Raw genomic sequence first — 20,691 nt, forward strand, 5'->3', positions numbered from 1 at the left:
CACAGCTGAGCCTGACTCGTTCCTGCCCCTTCCCCAAGCCCGGGTGACCCTGAACCTGAGCTCGGAGGCCCAGCGCTGGGTAGGGGCGGGGAGGGCGTGGACTGAGGCGCCGCCCAGGGGAGGGAAAGGCGGGAAGGCGGAGTCCGGAACGTCCAGTGAGTGACCACCGACAGCTCCTGCGCTCACAGCTCAGCCGCCAGAGAGGATCTCATGTCAGGGGGCCCAACCGCTATACTGGGCTGGCGATGGGACCAGGTGAGGTGCCCACCCTCAAACACAAGGAGGGCGGGGCGGGGGGGGGGCGGCGGACTCCCCAGAATTTTAGCAGGATGTGCCGCTAGACAGAAGTGGGTGATGAGACGTCTGGAGAGCTGTGCAGAGGGCCTTCTCTGGCCCAGGACAATTGCTGCAGGCTGTGGGCGTCCTTTCTCACACAGGAGGGCTGTCTGTCCAGCGCAATTCTCCTCCCCTGCCCCTAGGACCCCTCCCGGTGCCAGTCCCTTCCCCCGGGCTGGCCCCTCACTCCTGGCCCAGCTGCCTGCCCTCCCCAGGCGCCCAGCCCACCCACAGCCCTTGATGTGTCTTGCTAGGTTTTGTTACACCAGCCCTCGGCTTCTCCTGGTGCTGCCCTTCCCCTCGTTTTGTGGCCACACTACTCCCGTGGTCCCTGATCTCTGTGGACCTCTAGCAGAGAGTCCTCTTGGTATCCTGGGGCCTCAAGCATTTGGCCCACACTGAGATGAGCTGGCGCTTGGTGGTTAAAGCTCTGTGGTCACCATCTTGACAGTCTTAATACTTCTGTCTTTGAATGTATGCTTTGTAAAGTGCCATCTGATTGATGCTTTTGAACTGTAGTGCTGGAGAAAACTCGAGAGTCCCGTGAAAGGCAAGGAAATCAAACTAGTCAAATGAAAACCCTGAATACTCTTTGGAAGGACAGATGCTGAAGCTGAAGCTCCAATCTTTTGGACACCTGGTGCAAAGAGCTGGTTCATTGGAGAAATCCTAACGCTGGGAAAGATTAAAGGCAAAAAGAGAAGAGGGCAACAGAGGATGAGATGGTTGGATGGCATCACCGATTCAATGGACATCAACTTGGGCAAACTCTAGAAGATGGTGAAGGATGGGGAAGCCTGGCGTGCTGCAGTCCATGGGATCCTGAAGAGTCAGACACAACTTAGCAATTGAAAAATAGCAAAGTGCCATCCACTGGGACACAGGGGCACATGGCAGGGACTTGGGGTCTCCCAACAGCCCTTCCTCTAGGACCAATTCTTGGCTGCCCACTCCCCTGTCCCCCCACCAGTGACCATCACTTCCCCTTGCCTCTGGGGCGGGGTCTGATGGGGTGAACACAGAGGGACACTGATTAACAGGGATGGGCCCCAGGTATCTATCAGGGTATGTGTCCCCTCTGTGAGCCCCCTGACATTAAACAGCAGATAATAAATAATAAACACCACTGTGGGTCACAGAGAGATGGCAGAGGGAAGGGAAAGCTCTTCTGGCTTTTGAAACAAGGGCCCAAGTTTCGCCCAGCACTATGGCAGCCCCACAGGACTGGGAACTTGCCTGCATCACCTCACTGCCAAGGCTGATGCCTCCTGAGTTGGAACAACACTGCACAGCAACATATTCCCTGCTGTTATATCAATCACCCCATAGGGTGAGTCCTGCTCTCACACCTGAGAGACGTCCGGGCCCCATACCACCTGGTACTATCTCTGGGGACAGATGATGGTTTGCTGCTGAGGCCCTTGATCACATGGAGCTCAGATATCACCCAGAGGAAGAGCCCAGGGTTGCCGCCAGCCAGCCATGGACTAGCTGCATAGCCTGGGCAAGCTTTAGTTTCTGGGAGGCTTAGTGGCTCCAGGAAGCCAGAACCGCTTCTATCTCACTCATTTGTTCTCTATCTGTTAGACTGTGCATCTCTCCTATGCCGAGCTGTCTTCCCAGCACTCAGCAGTGGACAGGGGCATGACCCAGACTGTGGGAGGTCCTCTTCCAGTGGGTGGGCAGCCAGTTCTGTGCCCTGGCTCCCAGTCCTGGCTGGTGAGTGTCTGCCTGTCCTGAGTCCATTCAGGGACAGACCCCAGGCAGTCACCCCTCCTGGCTCCATCTCAGCTCTGGTCCAAGGTGCTCTGTTCACCCCCATCTCTCTCTCCTCGGGGTCATGGGGCAGCATCTCTGCTCTTGAGCCTTCCCCTCAATGAACAGTCAACCAATCAGCACTTTGCAGGCTGTGAGGCATCCCCCACGATGGGGTGGGGTGGCAAGGAGGAAAGACTGCTTCTATCCCCAGAGTCCCACAAATGCAGGGCACATAGTCGTGCTCAGTTAACACTCAGGGAATTAGTGACCCAATGAGACATTTGAAGAGAGGCGGTTTCAAAGATGTTCTGTAAATCACAGGAGGCCCGTCAAGTTTCCTCTGGAGCCAGGAGCAGGAAGAGCAGGTTTAGGAGGTATGCAGCAGCCCCAGAGAAAGTACAGAGGAGGAGGTTTCTGGAAGGAGGCCATGAGTCCCAGGTTTAGGTGAGAGGGGACCGGGGAGTTGCTGATGCCAGCACAGGCACCTCCATCACCCCTCTAGTGAACGGGTATCTTTGTTTGCAGGCCCCAGGAGGCCAGCTGTTGGGTGAGTTCTGTCCAACCCCAGTGGGGCTGTTTGCTGCAGCAAACAGGGCCTATACCCTTAAGGCCCCACCCCCAGTTGGGGGAAGGTCTACCTGCAGGTGAATCCACAGGCCTCTTCTGGGGGTGACCTGCCAGTTCTAATACCATGCAGGTGGCCAATGTGTGTGCCCTTTGACCCGGTGACCCTGCCTGCAGGAGCCTCCTAGGTGTCCCTGCACAGGTGTGCATGTGCATCAGGGTCAGCGAGGCTAGAGAGGCCTGCCTCCCACCTTGTTCCTTTGAACACACAGACAAGGTGTGTTTGTTTTTGGCAGTGTCATATGTCTTGTGGGATCTTAGTTCCCCCCATCAGGGATAGAAACCGGGGCTACAGCAGTGAAAGAACTGAGTCCTAACCGCTGGACTGCTGAGGAAGTTCTAGGTGAGGTTTTTAACCATGGGCTTATGTGCCTTTGAAATAAATAGAAAATCAAACCTTTTAAAATCATTTGTAGAAACATTTAGACAATCCCATCCCAGTCAGGTATGGCAGGGAGGGGGTGCCTGGGGGGGCCCAGTATATGGTGGGTTCTCTCTGCTGGACCTCCTGGCAGGAAACCTGAGTCACGTGCCTGCGTGGACGTGGCTCCTCCCTGAAGCTGAAGGGTGACCAGGGGTCAGGTGGGGGAGGGCAGGAGCAGAGTGTTCTGGGCAGTGGGGAGAGCTGGCTGGTCCCAGCACAGATCCTGGGGTCAGGCCACCCTCTCTCCAGAGTTCCCGGTCTGCTCCTAAGCCTGAGCTGGTCACCACCACTTAAGGCCCCCACATCCCCTCCCTGTGCCAGGAGCTGGGATAGTTTCTCCCACTGTGTTCATAGCCTGACCAGGAACAGGAAGCCCAGCTCCAGACTCTGTGACTCCATCCTTCCTGTGTCCGCTGGTTTGCCAGAAGAAAAGGCTTCCCCTCAGGGCTGGTCTAGGGGGCCTCAGCCCCTATGCTGGGCCCACAGAATCTCTACATTGGGCCTCTGGTGACCCTCTGCTCCCTGCTCTGGGCGATCCTCACGCTATCCCACCCCCCAACATCAGTGAGGACCATTGCCGGATTTTCCAGCTGGCTGGGTGGCAGTCTGGGGTAGGTCCAGGCGTGGCTCTCAGATCCTGCCTGCCTCTTCCCTGGCCAGCAGGCTGGTGTGGCTGCACCACCTGAGGCCTGTAGTTTCAGGAGCCAATCCTTCCACAGCTCAGCCCCTGTTGAGCACCTCAAATGTTTCAGTTGACATCATTTGTGATCTCTGTCCTGGCTGAACAGTGAACCCCCAGACTCCTGTCCATTGGGTACCTGTGAGTATGGCATTATTTGAAAATAGGGTCTGTGCAAATACAATGAAGCTAAGATGAGGTCACACTGGATTAGGGTGGCCCTAAATCCAATGACAGTGTCCTCATAGGAAGAGGAAGTTTCAGAGACACAACACAGGGAGAAGCTCGTGTGAGACACAGGCAGAGAGCTAGGGACACTCGGGGCCACCAGAAGGTGGGAGAGCCAGCATTCCAGGCCTTTCACCTTCAGCAGATCTAGGCCTTGGGAAGATGTTACAAATGCCAGAGCTGGAAAAGAAGAGACCCATCCGGAAGCCATGTTGGAGCAGGGCCACAGGAGTTGGGAGGCCTGCTAGGTGTCCAGGATGGGGGCCTGGTGTGGGATAGGGTGGGAGTGAGTGATGAATGGGAAGTGATGTCCCTTCAGGAAGGAGGGCAGGAAGGGTCTCTCCATTCCCCGAATAGAGACTCTAATGCCCTGAGCAGATCCTGGACTAGGGTAAAGTGCAGCGCTGAACTGTTTTCCTCCCTGTGGTGAAATTCGAGGTCAAGAATCTAAATGCAAAATGGTTATAAGCTGAGCCCCAAGGAGACCCAAGAGAGCGCTCACTAGGCGGCAATCTCAGGAGGCCCGAGCCCAGGGCGAGGACCGCTAACCTCAGAGCCTGGGCTCCCCTCCGAGGGTTGTTGGCGGGGCGTTTGGGGCGAGGTGTGGGGTAGAGCGGACTGCAGCCCGCTGAAAGTGGCTTTCGGTGGATGCTCGCATTCGCGGGTTGCTCTTCTTCACACCTGAGGGACAAGCGCAGGGGGTGCCACCGGGCTCACAATCCGCGCCAACCTGTGCCGGCACGCGCCGTGCAGCCGCATCATTGCCACCTCTGTGGCTGCGGTAGCGAGGCCAGACAGGTGCACACCTGCGGGGCTGGGCCCGCAGCGCTCCAGGACATGCCCATGTTACTGACTGGGCTTGCCCCATCCCGCCGCGCAAGACTGGGACCAGGGCGCGAGATCCGTCCCGCCGGGGGGCAGCGCGCAGGCGCGGCGCGTGGCTGCCCGTCGACCTCCCGGCCTGCCCCGCGCTAGCTGACGTCGCGCCGCCTGGTCCCCGCCGCTGCCGCTGCCGCCGCCGCTGCCGTCGCCGCCGCTGCCCCTGCCGCCGCCGCCATTGGAGTCGGCGCCTAGTCAGTGCGTCCCGTCCCGCTAGCCGCCTCGCGCCTGCCCACGAGCGGCTCGCGCGCCCGGCAGCCGCCGCGCCGCCGCCGCCGCCCGGCCGGCCGGTGCCCGGGGAGGAGGCGGCGGGCCCGGGGCCGCGAGAGCTCGGGTGACAGGCCCGGCCTCGCGGGGAGGCCCGAGCCGGCGGGCGCCCTGGCCCCGCGCCGCGCCGGCTGTTCATGAAGCATGTCGGCCACCAGCGTGGACCCCCAGGTAGTAGCGGGACCGGGGTCGCGGGGCCGGGCGGCGGGGTCGCGGGGGCCGCTTACGGAGCCGGGGTCTGGGTCGCGGGGTTGGGCTGGGGTCATGGGACCGGAGCGCCGTCGTCTGGGGCCACGGACCGGTTCGGGCCGGAGCTCGTCGCCCGCCGGGAGGGGTTCTCGTGGATAAGTTGTGTTTCTTCTCCCCGGGTGCTGTCCGTTCGCATGTCCGGCCTGCGGCGAATCAGAGAACAAAAGGACAAGATAATAAAGGTGAGCGAAGTCGGGACGGCAGCCAGGGACCGGGGCGGAGGGGCTCGGGAGCGGAGGGGGCGGCGCTCGCCGAGACCCGGTGCACGTGTATGGGAGAGAGAGAGGTCTCTGAAGCGGCGGCCAGGACCGCGGAGTTTTCCTTTCTCAGCTTTAGGGAGAGAAAACTTCGGATTTTGATATTGGGGGAGACGAAACAGGTTAAAAACAGGGAGTTTTCAAGAAGTAAATCGACGGGGAGAGTAATTTCGTAGTTCCCTCTTTCCTCAGGGTAGTGGCGGGGGGAAGGGAAGGAGGCCAGGGGCTGAGCGACCCTTCTGTCTGTGACCCCAGGCGTGGGGCTGGCCCTTGGCCCTGTACTCTGGCTCCTTACCCCAGTAGTTCAAGCCTCTGTCTTTTGAGTGTCTTGTAATCTCGGGATAGTCTGGCTTGGGGTCCACCCCTAAAACTCACTCCTGGGAAAACTGGTGACGCTTCATGTTTACTCCATAGACTATTTTGAACCGGGGTGTGTGTGCCTCGGGTGTAACCAAATAGGGTTATCACGTTTGGAGATTGGAGAAGGCCCAGCACTTCTTTACCTTCCCCTCCTTTCCTGGCTGAGTGTGGTGACAGTGGAAAGTAAGAGTGCAGCCAGATAATAGTTCAGAGACGTCCAGTTACAGCTTCCCAGCCTCACTCCCACTCCTCGCGGGGCATACAAAGACCTTTGAATGCATCACCTTTACCAAAACCGGGTTATAAGTTCCTGGCATTATCTCATCTGTACCTCCCTTTTGTTAGTGTCTACCAAATTCCAATTAATTTTCATAAAAATCGTTACCTAAGTTATTGAAAGTTTTGTATCACTTTTCTAATTAGCTGCGTGTCAATTCTGAATGTCTGCGTCCATTTTTAAAGTAAAAGCAATTTCTAGAAGTTGATGGACATAAACTTGACTTTTTCCAATTTCCATGATTAAAAGCAACGTTTTAAGAATTCAAAGGTAATATGTTCCAAATTTTCTTGCAGTACAAAATGGTTCTTTGCATCAGAAGGATACCGTTCATGACAATGACTTTGAGCCCTACCTTTCTGGACAGTCAAACCAGGTGAGTTTATCTTTTTATAACATGTTTGCATTTATTTCACCTGAGTTTTGAAAAAGTAAATACACCTTTACTACTTATTTCTGATGTTATCATCCTGAACAACAGAGATGCAGACTATAAAATACTAAAGGTAAAGTAAGACACTGACAAAGGCTTGTTTTGAAGAGCAGCATCACATGGAAGGTGGGGCATGAGCGCAGTGAAGCTGGTCTTCTCTCTGGAGGAGATGACATCCCACCGGGGCTGGCAGGCATGCGGCATTCTAGTTGGGCGGTCTCAGCATTGCTGGGTCAATGATGGCATTGCGTTTGACAAAGTGGAGTGTCACTTAGTTCTCTGAAGCTTTCCAGTGACTTTTTTTTTTTTAGCTCTGAGCGATTGGAATTTTGGTCTAGGAGCAGCTAGAGCAGGACTCTGAAGTGAGGCTCCATCTTTGAGTTCTTCACGCCGCTGCTGACTGGGACACTTTCTTGATGGCTTGCCCTCTCTGCTCACTTACTTTTCTCTAGACAGTTGAAGAGGTGACTCCTGACAGAGTTGTGGGCAGGGTGGACTACAGGGTGCCCCTAGAGCTCAAGGCAGTACCTAATGGGTTGTAGCCATCCGTTCTCTTAGGTGTTTTCTTAGCCTTGGCGGTAAGGGGATTGTGGATTGAAGTGCTCTGTTTGGGCGGCCGTCTTGCACACTGTAGGATGTTTAGGAGCCTCCTGGGCCTGCATCCATGAAATGTCATTAGTATCTGCATGCTATCTCGTGTGACAACCAGAAATGTCACAGGTGTCTTCTGGGGGGCTGTGTTGTCCTGTCTAAAACCACTAGGTCAGTTTGAGTTCAAGTTTAAACAAAACATCTGTCACTTTTAAAGTACATGGTGTATGTTTGCTTTAAAATAAAATGAGGCTCTGCCTCTTTTCTGTGGAATGAAGCTGGGCTGCCTGTTTCCTTGCTTGTCTGCTCTTCTCTGGAGTGTCTTAGGGCTTTTCTCCATTCTCTTTCCTGCTCCACTTGGCAGGACAGAGGCTGAGGGCCACACACTCCCCACCCGACCCCACCCCACCCCATCCCATCCCGAAGAACCCACCCCTCCTCTCGGCAGGACAAGGGACTGCTCTGTGATGGCCTTTCAGCCAGAGGCGTGGCAGGAAGTTGAGCGGACTTAAACTTACTTCTCTTGCATGATTTGCTCCAGCAGTGTTATGTATTAAATTTTAACCAAAAATATCAGGAGAGGAGGTTGCTTCATTTAAAACAAAATTTCATAAGGTAGGATGTTTTAAAAAGGAGTAGATGGCTTCCTTTTTAAGTTTATTTTTGACTGCTCTGGGTCATCTTCATTGCTGCATGTGGGCTTTTCTCTAGTTGCAGCAAGCGGGGGCTACTCTTTGTTGCGGTGTGTGGGCTTCTCATTGCAGTGGTTTCTCTTATTATGGGGCACGGGCTCTGGGGCGTGTGGACTTCAGTAGTTGTTGCACATGGTGTCAGTAGTTGTGCCTCACGGCTCTAGAGCACAGGCTCAATAGTTGTGGTGCACGGGCTTTGTTGCTCTGTGGCATGTGGGATCTTCCCAGAGCAGGGATTGAACCTATGTTCCCTGCATTGGCAGGCGGATTCTTAATCACTGGACCACCAGGGATGTTTGAGTAGGTGACTTTTCAATGTCAGTGGAGTACTCCCAGCTGTCTTACTCTGGGGAGGCCATTGGAAAGACTGGGGTAGGTTGGTGCTGTCAGTGGACACTTAAAAAATAGCCCCTTCATTCTGCATGTTAAGATGTGCTGTTCTCAGCAAGATGACTAGACAGCACATCACTTAAGAGGGACTGTGTTAAGAAAACTCTTGATAGAAAGTAGACTGTCCAGAAATGCCCAATTGTGTAGGAAGCATGCCACTCAGGAGGGCTCTTAGATCCTAAGTTTTCCTGGCCTTTTCATATTAGGGACACAGACCGTGAGGGCCAGTGAGGTTCTGCTGTGCCCAGTGGCAGAGCCAGGCTGTGGACTGAGCAGCAGGACCTCTCACAGCATGCAGCAGGGTCCATGGGTCCTGTGTGTGCCACTCCTTTCTTCACCAGGGCTGTGATGCCATCAAGAATCCCTTCTCTAGATGTGGGCTCTGCTGCTATATCCTTCCAGGCTGCTAATGAGGAGGCCTGAGTGGCGATCGCTGTGGCCAGGAGCAGTGAGTGCCCACTTCCCGTCTGTGCGCTCAGTCTTTACTGAGGTGGTGTTGACATGAGATGAGCTGTATGTGTTTAAAGAAGGCGGTTTTCTATGTGACCTTTCTCTGGTACGCATGTGCACCTGTGGAGCTGTTGCTAAGGCGAGGTTGTGGGCATATCCATCAGCCTTGTGATGCTTTCTTACCTTTTTTTAACCCAGACGTGGTATGTGGTAGCCAGTTGGAGACACTGTTTTTCTGGTTTGTGAAGCCTTAAGGCTTCAAATGATTTGGAAAACATTTAAAAGCACACCTGTCAGTTGAGTTAGGTGACTTGTACCCACGCTTTGGTAGGTCTGCCTTCCTCAGAAAGGCCCGGGGTCCCTGCTTCTGGTGTGTTTTTCTTCCTAGTGGCCTCAAGGAGCATCCTTATGTAGCAGCTCTGGATCTGCTTCTGTGACTTGAAATACTCATCAGTCAGTATTTTGGAAATGATGAGGGTAGAGAAAGCACAGGGAAGGACAGCAGGGCTGGGGTAGGGGGCCCAGGGGCAAGGGTGAGAGGCGTTGGGTGGGGCCCTGGGGATTCCCTGGTAGCTCAGCTGGTAAAGAGTCTGCCTGTAAGGCAGGAGACCCTGGTTCAGTTCCTGGGTCAGTAAGATTCGCTGGAGAAGGGATGGGCTATCCACTCCAGCATACTTGGGCTTCCCTGGTGGCTAAGCTGGTAAAGAATCTGCCTGCAATGTGGGAGACCCGGGTTCAATCCCTGGGTTAGGCAGATCCCCTGGAGAAGGGAACAGCTACCCACTCCAGTATTCTGTCCTGGAGAAGGCCATGGACTGTATTGTCCATGGGGTCACAAAGAGTTGGACACACTGAGTGACTTTCACTTTCTGGGGCTACCAGATCATCCTGACTTTGCCCTTCTCAGGGCCTTCCTGCTTTCCGGTTCTCTGTTTTTACCTCTGAAAGGTAAGGAAAGACTGAAAGGACCCAGAAAATTCCTGCTCACAGTTTTGGAGACAGTGCCTCTGAGTTTGGTGTGAGTGCTACCGGCTGACAGAGGGCTGAGTGTGTGGACAGAGGGGCCCCCGGGGCTCAGCGTCTTCACTCGAGCATCTGGTTGTTGGCAGACTCAGCAGCATCCCCGCTCGTGTTGACGGTGACAGAAAGGGGGAAAGTCACCTTTTTCACTTTTCCTCTTGAATAATTCAGTTGTTCTGGGTGTAATGAGAAACATTCGCCTCCTAAGAAAAGAATGTTGTGTGAATTCACTCGTTCCGAATGCTAGTGCCGATTCACTGGGAGTCAGTGTAGACCCATTTGGGAACCTTTTCGAAAGCTTTGCCGTTGGTCGTGTCCTCTGATGAGATGTGGGCAGAGCCCCTCAAGTGCTGGGGGTGTTCCTCCACTGTGGGATCAGCATGGCATCACCTCAAGACCTCATGTCGCTGTTTCTCACACGCCATCCTGCGAGGTCGAGCTGGCTTGTCCCTGTGTGAATGCTCCTCAGCATGCTCCGCAGGTGGTGTGTGTGTCTTGGGCTTCTGGAGGCTCCTTTCTGTTTCCCCTTCTGTTTCCCCTCCAGTCCCGTCTTTTGGTCACTGTAATGGTTGAGTCCCTGTATCGTTTGTGAAACTTAAAGCATTTGAGTAATTTCAGAATTTCTTTCTTCTCAACAAAATGGATATAGGGGTCAAACATTTCAACTTTTAAAAAGGTGATTCTGGTCATTGAGAATGAGAGACTTTTTCCTAACGTGGTTAAGTTTTAAGTATAAAATAACTTAATTATAGAATTAATTTATGGGTTTATTGTGTTTTACTGTTCGGGTTTTGAAAAACGGTTGCCTGGGGCTGACTGTCAACGACTCTGAGTTTATACTGTTTGGAGTGTCCATTTTGTTTATCACTTTAGATTTGGTCACGAGGAGGTGTCCTAAGAGTCCAACACATGGGGGTGTTTTTTCTCCCATTACTGGACTAATTCTGCCTTGAAGACCTGTCAGCCTTCCTTTTTTGAGGCCCTGAATTATACAGAGGCTATAATTAGATGTCTCATGTGTGAAAGCAGTCGTCAGGGTGGTTTTACCTGAGTCCTCCTTAAGAGTTTGTTCTGTACTGCTCCTTTGACTAGACCAGTGATACAGCTGTACAGAGGTGTTAGTGTGCTCGGAGGAAGTGGGCAGTTTGTTTTATCCCTTTGGTCTCTGCACCCACGTCCCTGGCGGGTAAGCTTGAGCCTCCTGACCTGGGTTGCATGGCTGACTAAGCAGACAGCGTGTTTGCTGTCTCAGGAGCCCAGCTGGGGAGCGTGTCTGTAGAGCCCTAGGCCGCGGTCAGGCGGGCTTCCGAGGGGCTGGGGTGATCACGAGCAGCCTGAACCCTGGTCGGCCCCACAGCCCGGCTCACGGAGTGAGCACAGCTCAGTTGCCCTGTGACCTGGAGCCTGGACAGTTGGCCTAAGCACCATGTACGGAAGCACCATCTTTGTGGGGAGGGGATGCAGACCACAGCGAGAAGGGCGCCGCAGGTTCCCTGCTGATCCCAGCAGCCTCACCTGTTACTCTGCTGCTTTGCTCTCAGAGTTTGGAGGAAGATCTGGCTGATGTGGGACTGGGCTGCCAGTAAGATGGGAATGAAAATATATGTGCGGTTCCCAGTGCTGTAGATCACTGCACACAGCCTGCTTGTGCCCCGTGGTCCTGTGGGGACATAGTGTCAGGAGGGGTCGGGCAGGGCTGGTTCAGAGCCCAGCTCTCCCAGTAAAGGGGACCCTGGCGTGTGGAGACACTAGGGAGACTTGCCCATCCCCCATAGCTGGGTCTCCTCTGAGAGCCTGCCCAGGAAACAGTGGAGACTGAGGGGGCCAGACCTCTTTGGGCTCAGGGTTGGAGGTCCAGGCAGATGTCCAGAAAAGCCTGTGGAGGGGTCTCTGGGGCGGCCCTTGACAGGGGCAGGAGTCCTGAGGGTTGAGAGTGGGAAAGGTATCCATCCAGGCGCGTCATTAGCGAGCATCCTGGCTGCTGTTAGAAGCGCCTGCTGCCTCTCGAGCACTTCGTCACTCTGCCTGTGCTGCCCGTGTCCTGCTCGAGTGTTACTGCTGTAGGACAGAGACCTGCTCCTCGGGCTGCTTCCTGTGAGTGGTCACTCTTAAAAGTAGAGTGGCGGGGCGGGTCTCCTGACTCGAGTCATGATCATGACAAGTGGTCCTGAGTGTTTGGGTGGCCACGTGGGTCGTCTGGGTGTTTGCCCTCTGTGTCCTGCCCGGGCTCCCGTTGTGTGCTGCTCACACCTGCGCTGAAGCGGACGTGCTCGGTGTGGCAGTGTCTCTGCCATGTCACGGCCTAACTCTTCCCGTGCTTGTTTTCACAGAGTAACAGTTACCCCTCCATGGCCGACCCCTACCTGTCCAGCTATTACCCGCCATCCATCGGATTCCCCTATTCCCTCAACGAGGCACCGTGGTCTACTGGAGGGGACCCTCCAATCCCCTACCTCACCACCTACGGACAGCTCAGTAACGGAGACCACCACTTCGTGCACGATGCCGTTTTCGGGCAGCCTGGGGGATTGGGCAGCAACATCTACCAGCACAGGTTTAATTTCTTCCCTGAAAACCCTGCCTTCTCGGCCTGGGGGACTAGTGGGTCTCAGGGTCAGCAGGCTCAGAGTTCAGCCTACGGGAACAGCTACACCTACCCGCCAAGCTCCTTGGGTGGCACGATTGTGGACGGACAGACAGGCTTTCATGGTGATACCCTCAACAAGGCACCAGGAATGAACAGCCTGGAGCAGGGCATGGTGGGCCTGAAGATTGGGGACGTCACCACCTCTGCAGTCAAGACGGTAGGGTCGGTCGTCAGCAGTGTGGCCATGACAGGCATCCTTTCTGGCAACGGTGGGACAAATGTGCCCCTGCCAGTGTCGAAGCCGACCTCATGGGCTGCCATTGCCAGCAAACCTGCTAAACCACAGCCGAAAATGAAGGCCAAGAGCGGGCCTGCCATCGGGGGGGCGCTGCCCCCGCCACCTATTAAACATAACATGGACATTGGTACTTGGGACAACAAGGGACCTGTGCCCAAAGCCCCGGCCCCCCAGCAGGTTCCAGCCTCCTCGGCGGCCCCCCAGCCCCAGCCGGCCATGCAGCCTCTTCCCGCCCAACCTCCCCTTCCGGCCCCACCACAGCACACGGGCCCCCAGCAGCTGCCCCAGACCCGCTGGGTTGCCCCTCGTAGCAGAAATGCGGCGTTCGGGCAGACCGGGGGCCTCGGCAGCGACAGTAACTCCTCCGGGGGCGCCCAGCCCAGCACGACCCCGAGCGCAGAGTCCCACCCCGTCCTAGAAAAACTGAAAGCCGCCCACAGCTACAACCCCAAGGAGTTTGACTGGAACCTGAAGAGCGGGCGTGTGTTCATCATCAAGAGCTACTCTGAGGATGATGTGCACCGTTCTATCAAGTACTCGCTCTGGTGTAGCACAGAGCATGGCAACCGGCGCCTGGACAGTGCCTTCCGCGCCCTGGGCAGCAAGGGGCCCGTCTACCTGCTCTTCAGCGTCAACGGCAGTGGCCATTTCTGCGGGGTGGCCGAGATGAAGTCGCCTGTGGACTACGGCACCAGCGCTGGGGTCTGGTCCCAGGACAAGTGGAAGGGCAAGTTTGACGTGAAGTGGATCTTTGTGAAGGACGTGCCCAACAGCCAGCTGCGGCACATCCGGCTGGAAAACAATGACAACAAGCCGGTCACCAACTCGCGCGACACCCAGGAGGTACCCCTGGAGAAGGCCCGGCAGGTGCTGCGGATCATCGCCTCCTACAGGCACAGCACCTCCATCTTTGACGACTTCTCACACTATGAGAGGCGCCAGGAGGAGGAGGAGGTGGTGCGTAAGGTGAGCCTGGCCGGGCGGGGTCCCTGGCCCAACACGGACGTTGAACAGCTGTTGACACAGCACCTGGGTCCTTGCCAATTGTTCAGAAACAATGGGTTGCAGCCTCTGTTGTAGAGGACTTGGGTGACTCGTTAGAACAGGGCTTCCCAGTCTCTGTCCAGCCTGGAACACTTAGAGTTCTGTGGCCCCAGGGTGGACAGGCGAGGCTGCTGGGCCAGATGCTCCCACTAAGGCCCAACTGGGCGTGGCCTTCAGCAGTGGGGACACTCCAGTCTAGAAGTGGCTGCTGCTTTATTCTGTCTTAAAAACCCAGTATGCTGCAGTTTCTGGAAACATGAATCTGCTCCATCTAATAAGCAGTGGGCAGGGGAGATTGGGATGCAGACAGTTCATAACTGGAGTGTGTGTCTGGAAGCACAACAGAAGACCCTTGAACTGGTCTCTGAGTGGGTCCCCATCTCCTGTGCCAGCGCATGGGCTGAGTCTGCTTGGTGGGAGACCGGCCCAGAAATGGGGAGGACAGGGCACTGGCACACCTGGTAGAGCCATTGTGTTAAGAGCTGAGCCTGAGATTCTTCCTGCTTCTTTGGTATTAAAATGTCTTTTCTTTCATGAAATATCAGTTGATAATAGGTGAATTTTCAATCCTTTATAGTTTTCTGTGTTTTTTTTATTTTAAAAAAAGATGCTTTGCCCATCTGGGAATTCAGTGTCCTGAGAGTTTTCTGACAGAAAGGCTTGTAAATAGGACATAGAGCACAGTGCTGGTAGCAGTTTGGAAGTTACACAGACTGACCACCCACAAAGCTTTGGAAACAGGTTGGTTGCACTGCCTCTTTGGGGTGGAAGAGAGATGTCTTGTTTCCTTTCAGTTAGTGTGAAACGGGTATGAAATGAAATGCAGAGATGCTGAATTTGCCTGGATAGGATGTAGGTCTTACTCACGAGACTTGAGGCCCCTGGTGACCAGATGCTGGCTCTGCGTGTGTCTCACGCGCTGTGGCCCTTGGTTCTGATGGGTGTAGTGAGCCGAGGGGTAGACTTCTGCCCTGCCCTGGTGGCTGTGTGAGGTACCTCTGTCCTGGAACTTGCCTCGTGGTCATGTGCTTGCATGTCGGGAACAGGTAGACGGAGGAGCCACCCGAGCCCAGACCCGTGGGGCCCATGGCTTCCAGCTGTTCCTCTGGGAGCCTCTTCAGCAGGGCTGTCCTCTGGCTTTGCTGGGAGGCTTCCCTGGGCTGTCCCTCCCCCTGGGGCAGGGGTACTGCAGAAGCAGGCACCATGAGCCAGCCACCTTTGTTCACAGGGGTCAGTGCTAGGTTAATTCCCGTCTTGGAACCCCAACCCGTTGCTGTCCTAGAGAGATGTCAGGCCTCTCTTGGGCTCGGTGGGCTGTGGAAGAGTGTGGGTGGGTCTTGTCTTGGCCCCACAAACATCTACCAGGACACTTGTCCCTGTGGATCCTTCTGGAGTTGGCAGCTGGCGCTGATTTCCTGGCAAGAATGGGGTGTGTCCTTAAAAAAGATGTGGGTGGAAGCAGCTCTTCCTCGTAACCTCTGAGCTTGCTGGTAGGGCAACCACCACCAGGAAGCCCACCCTGGAGGTTCTCAGGTAGTCTTTTTGTTTATCAGCTGGTGTTTGAAATGATTGTGATGCTTAGAGACGTGTTGTGTTGAAAGGTAAGATGCACTTGCCGTTGGACGGGCATGTCACTGCCCTGCATCTCAGCTATCCATCTGAAAGCGGGTGGCTTTGTTGGGAAGCACCTGGTCTCGTGGCAGCTGGATCAGACCCAGGCGTGCAAGCCTCTGGGCTTTAAATCTAGAGATGGCTACTCCCTAGGGTGCTTAAAATAGTGCAGGTTTTAAGTGACAGAATCAAGCTGGAGAGTTCCTCATACGACCAGACTGGCTGCGGCCCGCGGTCAGCTCTGCAGACATAGCGATTCCATGGAAAACTGGGCAGAGATGGAGGGTCAGGATTGAGCCTCTGCTGAGGAGGCAGCGATTGGCCTCTGTTGGGCTTGGTCTGAGAAGAGGCTGTTCCAGTCTCAAGGTGGTGGTCGTTGTCATGGTTAGAGGAGTCGGGGCTGTGGGAGGAGCCCGCCCTTGTCAGCATCACGTCAGCCGCAGCCACTTTGAACTCAGAAGAGAGTCCGGCCTTGCTGTCCAGGAGGGGCAGGAGCTGGGCTCTTTCTAGGAGGGTGCAGGACACACAACTCCTAGCGTTTGCAGGTCAGAGTTCAGGGTGGGGAGGCACAGTTAATTCCTGGAGTCGTAGCTGTCCACTAGCCTGCCTGCTCACCCACATACTTGGGGGCTTTTTCGGGACAAGGGGACAGTATGAAAAGTATGGCAGGTGCTCCTGCTGTTGACCAGCCCTGGGTGGGGACATGGGGGACCAGGGAATTGGGGTCTTGTTAACCTGAAGGTACGTGAGGTCAGTTTTAGCAAAAGAGTGTTGTTTTTTTTTTTTAAAAAAGTGTTTTTACTGCATTATACTGTATGTGTGTAGTGACTCTTGATTGTTTGGGTGTTGTGTCATTGACCAGCCTCTGGCCAGCAGGGTCCTTTCCCAGCTTCATCCTATCGAGAGGGGCAGTGGGTGGGGGGGCGGCGGGAAACGTTGCCATATTTGCAGTCGAGTCAAGTGGCATATCGTAAGGAGAGGCTGAGATGGCTTTCAGCAGGCGGGCGGACATGGGGACGTGGAGGGCTGGCACTGTGTTCACAGGCTACTCACACGCCCGCCCTGGGAAAGGTGGTCCTGTGGGCAGTAGGAAGCAAACTGGCCAGAGGAGCCTTCCGTGCCCAGGTGTCACCGCATGTTGGCAGTTGTCAGGTGCCTGGCCCAAGTGGCCAGGACGCCGAAGCTTCGAGCTGCCGTGGGTGGTGGCCAAGCAGGGAGCAGGGTCCACATCTGGCCACAGCACCTGGACCTGGAGGCACGTTGTCTGTGTGCGCGGAGGCCCGTGTGTTACACTCTCCCCTTTCCTTACAGGAACGGCAGAGTCGAAACAAGCAGTGAGGGTTCAGCAGGCTCTCGTGCCGTCTGGTCTGACGTGGGGCTGCGCGGCTGGAGGGCGTGTGCCTGGTGCTGTCTCCCGGCGGCGGCTCTGCTGGCTTCATGCAGTGCTCGCCTGCTCACATCTTTATGTCCTTTGTAGTTTATTTTCGCCCAGATGAATCTGCATTCATTTGTATTTTTTCTATGTATCATATAGTATTGTAGAACTCACTAATAAAGGACTATGTTTTGTCAGCTTATCAATCACACTGACCTAACGCGAAATGTTAAGTATTCTTAAAAACAAAAACTTAATTCATCCCAAAGATTTATTATTTGGGGGGAACATTATGTTCCTATTCTTAAATTCACAGTCATTTAACATCTTTATGTGAGACCTTTTGTCTCTCACCCCTTTTGCTTTAATACTGAACATAAGACACCGTGAGTTGTCTGCCATTTTGGTGTTGTGTTTTAAATTTGCTTCCCTTCAAGATGCTGAAGTCCACAGGCTGATGACCGACTTGTTCGGCTGCTTTGCCATTTCTTCTGTTATCTGTCTGAGATGCTCATCTGCCCATTTGACATCTACTAGGCAGAAGGATAAATTTCAGTTTTTCAAAAGTTTGGTGAACCTGCTCTCCTTGGAGCACCTGCCTCCTGCCTCCGTGTGTGCCTGGGGTCTGCTGTATTCCTGGTTGGAGGTGACCACAGGCTGGGCGCGGAGGGGTTCCTTCTGTGTGCAGACCATTTGACTTCCCCCTTTTTTCACTGGAGAGTCCTCGAGCTGTTTCACGTTTTTATACCGATCATACTGAGCTTTAAATGTGAGATCTGGTAGTCCAGAGGGGTGTGATGGATGATGCTGCCGGTTGTAAAGTTCAGTTTGTGGGGTCTATATGTTCTTTTATCCTGTTGAATGGGTAAAACAACAAGTCTTTCAGAAACTTAATTTGCTGTCATGTTTTATGGAATGAGGGGCCACTGAAGAACTCGCCATGGGAGTTAGAGCATGAACGTGGCGTGCATGCCTGCCTTCACGCTCACTGCACACGATTCGAGCAAAGGGCCTCCCATGCAGAATGCAGGTGCTTCTGAAAACTGTGTACTCGATAGGCCCTCCGAGTCACAGTGCAAACTGTTTTATTTAGACTTGTATTTAGAACGTGTCACTTTCTTTGAACCGTTACCGCCTGTGCGGAGTCTCGGACGACATCGGATAACTTTCTCTAGAAGAATACAAGCCTTAATAAACAATACCCATTTAGCAAGTCTTCTGTCACTTCATTCTTCACCCTCTTCTACCAATTAACGTTTTAACTGCAGAGCCGGTTAACTCAACTCTCCAGAGGCCCGTGTGTCCCCCGCATCTGCTGCCATGTCTCACGTGTGCTCAGTCGTCGGGCAGCCTCAGAGAGCATGCAGTTCCTGGCTCAGCACGTGGTCGGTGAGCAATGTGCCAACGGCCGCACTGTGCTGGGGTGTCCACCGGCTCCCGCACTCAGTGGCAGAGGCCAGGGCAGGCTCGGCTGCTGACTGGCTCTGAGGGTGTCCCCCCCACCCTGCTGGCTTTGTGGACACTTGGGACTGAACGTGCCGAGGAAGGCAACACATGCAGGTGTGGGAGGGCTTGCGGGGATGTGCATAATCACCATGTCCCATCCTGCTTTCAGAGGGCTGCTGGTGGCAGCTCTTCCCTCACACCCAGCTTGTCAGCCTGCCTTGTCCCCCCTCTGTCCACCCAGAAGCCTGCCATGCAGGAGTTCCATGATGGGTTTCATCTGCCCAGTGTGCTCCACGCAGTCCCTCCGGCTCCAGAGGTTTCCTTGGAGGGTCTGACTGCAGACCCCATCCTCACGGGCTGGTCCGCAGAGAGCTCATCCTGCAGGTGGCTTCTCCCTTGGTGGGGTCCTGCCCCTCTGGCTCCTTGCCATCCAAGATCTCCAGGATGGGGAGGCAAGAGCTGAGCTGAAGCAAGAGCTCAACTGAGATGAGATCCAGAGCCCAGGCCCATGCGTGGGTCCTCACGTCACCGGCAGCCAGCAGAGCCCCTTGGGCTCCTGGGCCCTATGTGCAAATTGCCCTCCCACACATACACATGCTGGTTCCTCCCCCTACACACACACACACACGTACACACACATGCTGGTTCCTCCCATATCCTGGAGTCACTTGAGATTTGCATGATCAACTTTTTTCCCGAAACCAGCGTGTTCTAAAGGAATTGGAGCAGCTGTCCCACCCGTCTTCACTGCAGCAACTGGATGGATCCTGTGGGGAATGTTTTTCAGCTGAGCCATCACTGGTAGACCGTGTTCTTATTTCTGGAGAGGCCCCTGGAGGAGGGTGTGGGGAAGGTGGAGGGAATCCCTCCACCGGGCAGCAGGTGCAGGGTTAGTGCTACCTGGACGCAGTGTCAGCCTCAGACCCACCCCTGGTGGGGGTCTTCCTGAGGGCAACTCAGAGCAACCAGGTGCTTGACAAGCTGTACCTGTGGTGACGTGGGGTGAGGGTCCCGGTGGGTGTGGAGCTGGGAGGGTGCAGGAGCAGGATGGCTGGGCCTCCAGCATGGACCACTCGGCTTTTGCAGGCTGGCAGTCTGGGTGATGGTTTCTCATGTGACCAGGCGGTGTGCCCTTGGGGGTCTGGGAGGGGAAGGGAGATGAGGGGCTGGTGGATGGCCCCTGCTGTGAGCACAGGGCCATGTCACCTCAGCCCTGCTTAACTAGCTTGGAAATTAGGGACTTCTGTAGGTGGAGGGGAGAAAAGGGACCCTCCCTGGCACGGGCCTGACAGGCTGGGGACCCAAGGTACAGTGCTGTGGACAAGTGTCCTGCCCAGGCAGTGCCCCTCCCCGCCACGTGTCGGCTCTGCTGCCAGCTCAACCAGGGAGGAGGACTCCCTCAGCCGGCCCTCTGACTTGGGACGGTTTGCCTGGAGTGGGATAGTGGTGGCCTCGGCCATCGCCAGGGCAGATGTGGCCAGCCCCACCCCTGGCTTGGTGGGAGAGACTGAGGGGGAGCAAGTACTATTTCTCAGTCTAGGTAGAGCGGTCAGGAGGGTGGGCTTGATGAGCCCCCAGACATCTGGGTCCCTGGGCAGAGCTGCTCCAAGGGGCACGGGAGGGCCTGACTCCCCTTTGCTATTTTGGGGGACTTGCCAGCCCTCGGGACAGGGCTTAGGCACCTGGAGATGGGGAGGTACCAGGTGCTGTGAGAGGAGCCCTGGTTTTGGGTTGAGAAGGCTGCTCAGAAAGGCACATTCCTAGGGGCTGGGGCCCGTGCGGGGCTCGCAAGGAAGCCACATTCTTTGCTCTCAAACTTTTAATTTGGAAATAATGTCAAGTTTACAGAGAATCTGCGAGAAGAGAACAGAGGACACCTTTTACCTAGATTTGCTTGTTGGTAGTGTTTTGCCCCACTTCCTTGGTCATTTGCTTGCTGCGTTTGTACGGATGTGTCATACACATGTGTGTTGTAGACAGGTGTGCCTGTTTTGTGTGTGTTGTGTGTGTGCATGTGTGCTGTATATGTGTGTGGAAGGTCGTGTGTATGTACATACGTATGTATTGTATATGTGTGTGTGTGGGTATGTGTTGTGTGTATATGTCATGTGTACGTGTAGGGTTGGGCTTGCCCAGTGGCTCAGGCGTAAAGAACTTAACCTGCAATGCAGGAGATGGGGGATTGATTCCTGGGTTGGGGAAGATCCCTGGAGGAGGGCCTGGCAATCCACTCCAATATTCTTGCCTGGAGAATCCCCATGGACAGAGGAGCCTGGAGGGCTACAGTCCATGGGGTTGCAAAGAGTTGGACATGACCGAAGCGACTCAGCACATACACACACACGTAGGGTTGCATGTGTGTTTATGGTGTATATGTGTGTGTGTAGGTATGTGTTGTATGTGTGGGCTGTGTGTG

General features: G+C 54.9%; 1 protein-coding gene across 2 annotated transcripts; it reads left to right on the forward strand.

Moving 5' to 3' along the window:
• The first annotated feature begins 5,032 nt into the window (after positions 1 to 5,032).
• Positions 5,033 to 18,038, forward strand: YTHDF1 (YTH N6-methyladenosine RNA binding protein F1). 2 transcript variants are annotated; one of them, XM_061436935.1, is made up of 5 exons: positions 5,033 to 5,366; positions 5,602 to 5,626; positions 6,635 to 6,714; positions 12,245 to 13,765; positions 16,766 to 18,038. In XM_061436935.1, the coding sequence occupies exons 1-5, from the start codon at positions 5,340 to 5,342 to the stop codon at positions 16,790 to 16,792; spliced, it is 1,680 nt and encodes a 559-aa protein (XP_061292919.1). In that variant the 5' UTR covers positions 5,033 to 5,339; the 3' UTR covers positions 16,793 to 18,038. The 2 variants fall into 2 exon arrangements, with proteins under 2 accessions (XP_061292919.1, XP_061292920.1); XM_061436936.1 differs by lacking the exon at positions 5,602 to 5,626.
• Positions 18,039 to 20,691: the final 2,653 nt, after the last annotated feature.

This window comes from Bos javanicus, chromosome 13, assembly GCF_032452875.1.
Source record: "Bos javanicus breed banteng chromosome 13, ARS-OSU_banteng_1.0, whole genome shotgun sequence".
In the NCBI taxonomy this organism is placed as follows: domain Eukaryota; kingdom Metazoa; phylum Chordata; class Mammalia; order Artiodactyla; family Bovidae; genus Bos; species Bos javanicus.